At 35.5% G+C, this 6618-nt stretch overlaps 1 protein-coding gene across 1 annotated transcript; it reads right to left on the bottom strand.

The window, feature by feature from the left end:
• Positions 1-395: 395 nt before the first annotated feature.
• LOC128553894 (uncharacterized) lies at positions 396-1942 on the bottom strand. The gene is made up of 3 exons (XM_053535095.1): positions 1809-1942; positions 1277-1398; positions 396-685 (listed from the first exon to the last, which is right to left on the bottom strand). The coding sequence occupies exons 1-3, from the start codon at positions 1940-1942 to the stop codon at positions 396-398; spliced, it is 546 nt and encodes a 181-aa protein (XP_053391070.1).
• Positions 1943-6618: the final 4676 nt, after the last annotated feature.

Here is a 6618-nt window from a genome sequence, read left to right as displayed (position 1 = left end):
AAACAGTACACTTAGATTGGAGTTACTGTATTATGAACCTCTTCAATAGGCAAAGAAAATACTACATTTTCATCTGCCTAGACAAAGAAATGCATAAATCAACAACTAAGTAATACATGCATTAAAAATGTGAAAGATGTTTCTGTTGGAACATTCTCTTTTGTAATTTTGAAACATGGTTTTGGCAAACTTCATGATGACGGCAACTGATGTAAAAACATGTCCAGGTTGATAGCAGAAATTAATCCATAAAAAGTGTTCCATCACCAATAATACTGGAATGAATCTTCTATAAATTCAAAGCTCGCAGTGTCCTTTTTAAACATTTCACGTACTATAATAAATTGTCTCTGTAAACCCATAAATATCGTTAGAAATTTGAGCAGTAACAAAAGTCAATAATATTGTGCTTCACATATCACACAGAAGTACTCCTCAATCACAAGTTTCCTGTCAACATTGCCGCAGACCTTGTGCCACCATCTATGACATATATCACATTGTATCCAGTTTGATGGCCCTCTCGTTTTCCGGGAAAACAGGCCATCACATTTAGTTGTACCACATGGGACACCTTCTCCTATCAGACGGTTCCTGACATATTCCCTGAAGTTATCAGGATGAACCTGTCGCATCCTTAGTGGATCTTTTTCATTTACCACACATTCAGCGTTCTGAAAAGGGACTTCATATTATCAACAATCATTGTCATAAATGTTGAACAACTGTTATTACATGAAATAAATAACCTAACTGAATGATTACACTAAAATGCACTCAATTCCACAGGTCTGTTTACTGGAGACAATGTTTTCTGCTTGGATTTGATAACAGTTGTTTACTACTGTCTATATATCTCAATACAGTAAACTGCTAAATTGATATAATATTAGACTAATAAAGACGAAGAAGTGGCTTAAAATCTCATTTAACACAATGCAAATATCATCTATAAATGGTTTAACTTTTACATCTCAAGACTTTTCTCTTGTCAAAACAAATACAATTATTGCCAAGACACAGTATTGATAACCTAATGGCATAATGTTGAAAAATAAGGTTATATCCTAGACAGGAGGTATTAGATTCAACTGAAAGTATTTGTTTAGCAGTCACTTTTTACATTTGCCCTAATGTCATCTCAGTGTGAAGTATCACGTTACCATTCCTGAGCAACAGAACAACTGTTCGAAGGCCTTGTGTCAGAGAGTATTAAATCTTAGATTAATTGCAGGACAATTATGAAAGAGCATGAGTAATAGTTCATTAAACTTACCATTGAGAACAAAAACCCCACAACTGCATCCATCTTTCTGTGCACTGGATTTCAAGTTAACCTTAACCCAACCGTCTGCTAAATCTGCATCAGTCACTGCTCCTCTGTGCATCATGAACTCACTGGAAACCAAAAGTAAAATATTTTATTCTCATATATTGTAAAACATTCCTGGTGTTGTTCAATCACTCGAAAGGTAAAGTCAGCTTGAATAAAAAATATTTTAAAGACAGCTAGTGAAATGGTGTTAAAATGTGGCAATTAACTCAGTTTTCAATGGGTATTATTTTGTCCGCAAAACAATTCTGGATCACGAAAATGGCTTAAAAAAATCATAACACAGATAATACAAAATGCACCAAAACTAAAAAAAATCTGGGTACAGACCCAGATTCAACTGAAGTTTCAGGTTATTTATGTTATGTCTTTCAGCATAATTTAATTTCTTGCAGCTTGATTTTACTTTTGCAAGTTCATATATTTTTAAGAAAAGTCTCTTGTGTAAAAGTCATTCCATGTTACAATAGCTTACCAGAACTTGTTGATAATTGCAGTGTTGTCTCTATTCAGTGAATCCAAAACTCCAACTGTTCTTTTCTGAACTTCAGCAACCAACAACACCCAGTGGTTATTTACGCACAATGGCATCAGGATGTGCTGGTACATGCCTAACACAAGCTAGAAAAGAAATTCTGGGTTAACCAAGCATCTGGATTGAGCTGCAATTTGCAGAAAAAATAAATGGTCAAGACACTCTTTCCCTTCCCCATTATTTTGGGCAATTTTTGTCTCAAAATTTAGTGTCAGCTCTAAACTTCTCAAAATTGTGATTAATGTCGAGTTAATACACGTTTTTTGTGTATTAACGTCTGCAGAAGCCTACGGGATTGTTTGTGACCGACGACTTTATGTATTGTTTTCATATGTGATGACTTGACGTTTCCGGTACATCTTTTATTTACCATTCTTGTTGTTCTTGGAAACGGTAAACATGTTTTGAATATCCGTATCCAGGGCCCAGAAATAAACAACACTGTCAAAAGCGCATCCTTCAGGTTTTTAAACAATTTTTTTTATGTCTCGTTATTACAAACATAAAACTACCAATAATTGTTCATATCACTTCACAAGTTGGTGCACTCGAGCATAATTCCAAGAATAATAACTTTACATCCGAGTTATATTGAGTACGGACACAATTAAGAATACGGATGAGTACGAACGTAGTGTCAAGCTTCCAAGCTGTTTATATGAATTCTTCGAGAAATTAGATAAAAACATACCGACTGATATTTACCAAAATCATAAATATGATTTCTAAAAACAAAGAATCGCACAGGTTACACGTGATTCTTTAATATTCACGGTTGTCTACAAAATCTGAATCGACGCCGAGTTCTAAAAGGGGAATTAAAATAAGGGAAGAAACAAGTACTAACATTGTTGGGGCAGCGCATTTGGCGTTAGTTACTGATACAGCAAAACATTCTATGGTTTAGATTGCATCTTTTATGCTTCAAGAAGGTTTTTATGAAAGAAACAAGACGCAGATACCAAATGTCAATCTACACAGAAATACATATATGTCCCTGGGAAAGCGTTTCGAAAATAAAAATCGGGTATTCAGCACGTGAAATGACTTGTTTGCACACGATTTTTCTCCCGTTAATACATGGGCGGATCCAGTGAAGAAAGTATATTTTATGCAAGCATGATTTTTTTGCACTGGTATCAAGACAAATTTGTGGTATTTTCAATTTCACTGTACGTTGCCCCTTCCCCCCCCCCCCCCCACCCCTCCCCCTACCAAATCAAATAATCACGGGGAACATAAGCAACTTGGCGAGTTTCTCCCTCTCTCAGTATAACTCTTGCTTCTTGATGTGTTGCGCTGAAGTGTTTTTGCCTATCATCTGTCGGTGGAAAATCAGTAATGATACATTAAGACAGCTTTAGAATACAGCTCTTTTTTTCCCTCAATGTCAACTTTGAGTACACCCCGACTTTTTTATCACTTCAAAATACGCTTTAAAATTCAACAAATCAAAAAAAGATAGGTTTATACGTTTGATTTTTGTTACACAATTTTGAAATATTTCATCATTTGCAATACAGAATTAGCAACAGACGACAAGACAGGTTAGGTGATACTTTTTTAAAGTTTAAGAATCAGACCAGCTGTAATAACTTTGAAACAAGAGCTCCGCCAAGCGGGGTAATTTAAGCCCAAAGGGTTACATCAGAAGTTCAAAAGTTACAGAGCGGACACGAAACAAACTGATATGACCTTTAACCCGTAAGTGTAACCTTGACCTTGAAGCGAGTCATCCGGAACATGCACTCTGCACGTCGTCTCGGTGTGGTGAACATTTGTGTCAAGTTGTTTTTGAAATCCTTCAAGGGGTTCAAGAGTTACAGAGCGGACACGAAATTTCTAACAGATGGACGGACAGACGGAAGTGCCTACATATGTGTATTTATGTGGCTAATCCTTTTTCTCTCTATTGTTCTTTTAGCCACGTAAAAGAAAAATAGCCACGTAAGAGCCTTAAGGAATGAATGATATCAAAGAAAAAGTACTGTTACCTATTGTTCCTATAGCCACTTAAGTATGCAAATGTGGGCTCGGACGTACGGTTGGACAGACAGACAGACACCGGGGATATAACATAGTACGTCCCTTCGGGCGTATAATAATGTTACCCAGATCAAGCATTGGGTGGACCCAACGCACCAAGAATTCTGGTTGTTTCCCTTTTTTCATTAAGCTTAAGTCTTGAACTTTCAGACAAGAAGATTTGTTTCCCTAAATAAGTCTATATAAAACTTGGTATTCCCAGGGCAGGGCCTCTTTTCACCCCAGGGGCATAATTTGAACAATTATAGTAGAGGACCACTAGGCAATGCCACCAAATATCAAAAGCCTTGACTTTGCAGTTTCAGGCAAGAAGATTTTTGAAGTTTTTTTCCTATATATGTAAAACTTGGGTCCCCCTGGGTGGGGCCTCTTTTCACCTCAGGAGCATGATTTTAAAAAAAAAATCTTGATAAAGGACCACTTGGCAATGCTACATACCAAATATCAAAAGCCTAGGCCTTGCAGTTCCAGACAAAAAAGATTTTAAAAGTTTTTCCTATATAAGTTTATGTAAAACTTGGTACCCAAAAGGCAGGGGCTCTTTTCACCCTAGGAGCAAAATTTGAACATTCTTAGTAGAGAACCATAACGCAATGCTACATACCAAATATCAAAGGCCTAGGTCTTGTGGTTTCAAATGAGAAGATTTCTAGGGTCTGTTCCTATTTAAGTCTATATAAACCATTAGACCCCCGGGACGGGGCCATATTTGACCCTAGGGAAATAATTTGAACAGTCTTGGTAGAGAACTACTATATGATGCTACATACCAAATACCAAAGCCTTAGGCCCAGTGGTTTTGGACAAGAAGATTTTTTAAGTTTTTCCTTTTGGTTGCGATGACAACCAGAGTTCTGATTGGAATTCGACTTTTTGAACAATTTTGAAAGGTGACCACCCAAGGATCATTCCTGTGAAGTTTAGTGTAATTCTGCCCAGTGGTTTTCAAGAAGAAGATTTTTTAGGAATTGTTGACGGACACACGACGCACGACGGACATTGAGCGGTCACAAAAGCTCACCATGAGCCTTTGGCTCAGGTGAGCTAATAAAAACAAGAGCTGTCACTAATGGTGACAAATGCCCCGCAGCGCCTTGACCTTTGACCTGGTGACCTTGACCTTTGACCTGGTGACCCCAAAGTTCGCGAGTAAAGTGCCTTTATGCAAAAAGTTAACGGACAGTTGGAAACTAATATGCATCCCTTCGGGGGCATAAAAAATACAGCGCTTAAGGCATATTCTGCGATGCGTATACAAAACGTTATCTCAATGAAGACATTTACATGGTCGTATATCTATTAGTTGACATGTTATCTTTATAAAAAATTGCAGTGTGTTATAATGTAGCACAAAAACGACGTTTTAGAATGTCAATGGTTTTGAAGGTATATATACAGATATAACTTAGACATTTGGTGTTAAAACCAGCAGTTGGGCTGTCCACAAAAGATGTGTAGGACACGGCCCCAATGAAGATTTCTTACTTCCAGTTAAGTTTGAGTATTTATATTTTACCGGTGTAAATATGGCTTTGAATGATTATTATAGGGTACATAACATTTAACATTCTGGTTTTGTATAGCTGTGATGAAGCGGTTCAAAGTAATTTTTGTAGGACACGGCCCCATGTAGGCCCAAAAAAAAATCAGATTTTTTCAATATGTGTACCATTTCATCCAAAATGTCATAAATTTTATTTTGGTAACATGTAGCATAAAATAGACATTAAGGTAGTTCTGCACGTTTGATAAACCGGAAGTGACGGCGTGACGCCATTTTTCCGGAAAACGTAGAATAAAGACTGGATTCGGCGTACGGAACAGAAAATCATTTTATGAATTAATTGCAACCTGTGAGTAAATTTATTACAATGGTACTGTTGCTATATTGTAAAGTCAAAATATGATATTAAAACATATTACATGTTAAATAATTCAAAATAACGTCCTAAAATTAGCGTGAAATGTCCGGTTTACTTTAATCATGGTCAAATATCTCAAAAATAAGCGCACGGACCTATATATTTTATTTCATCAAATTATAGGCCATGTCTTTATTTACAACTGTGAGAAGTTTCATCAAAATATACATTGTAGAAAAATTTCTATTCGCGAAAATGTTAAGAAAGTTATGATTTTCCCATAGACTCTCATTATAAAATATTGCGTGAGGTCCCTATTTTTCAAATCAGTCTAGCAAAAAATCAAGCACACGACCCTATCTTTTTTATTTGCTTAATTTTCTAGGTATATTCTGAAGTTTTGAAAAATCAGTGTTTAATCAAATTCTACATTGTAGAAATAATTTCGATCCAAACGTGCAGAACTACCTTAAATAGACATTAAAGTTTGTTGTCTAATCAATATTACAATAAATAATTTTGTTTTATTCAAAATTCTGTAAATTGAATATTGTAGATAGAACTGTTATAAAAGCATAAATATCATACATATATTACTTAGAAATTTACACAAAAAAATTGCAGTTACCATTAACTGTTATAAAAGCAAAATAATAATAAATACATATAAAAACAATTTGTTGTTCAAAACACCATGCCATAAAAACTTAAACCAGTTATTAAAAGTTTTTTCTCAAGACAGGTTTTAGATAGCCATTTCATTAATCGATCAAAATATTAAAGTTACTTAAATATGCAACCATGGACTTGCATCATGTTGTAACATAAGGTACAACAGTAAA

Source organism: Mercenaria mercenaria, unplaced genomic scaffold (assembly GCF_021730395.1).
Source record: "Mercenaria mercenaria strain notata unplaced genomic scaffold, MADL_Memer_1 contig_4454, whole genome shotgun sequence".
NCBI classification, from domain to species: Eukaryota; Metazoa; Mollusca; class Bivalvia; order Venerida; family Veneridae; genus Mercenaria; species Mercenaria mercenaria.
Note: the sequence above shows the minus strand (reverse complement) of the source record. Positions and strands in the feature narration are given on the sequence as shown.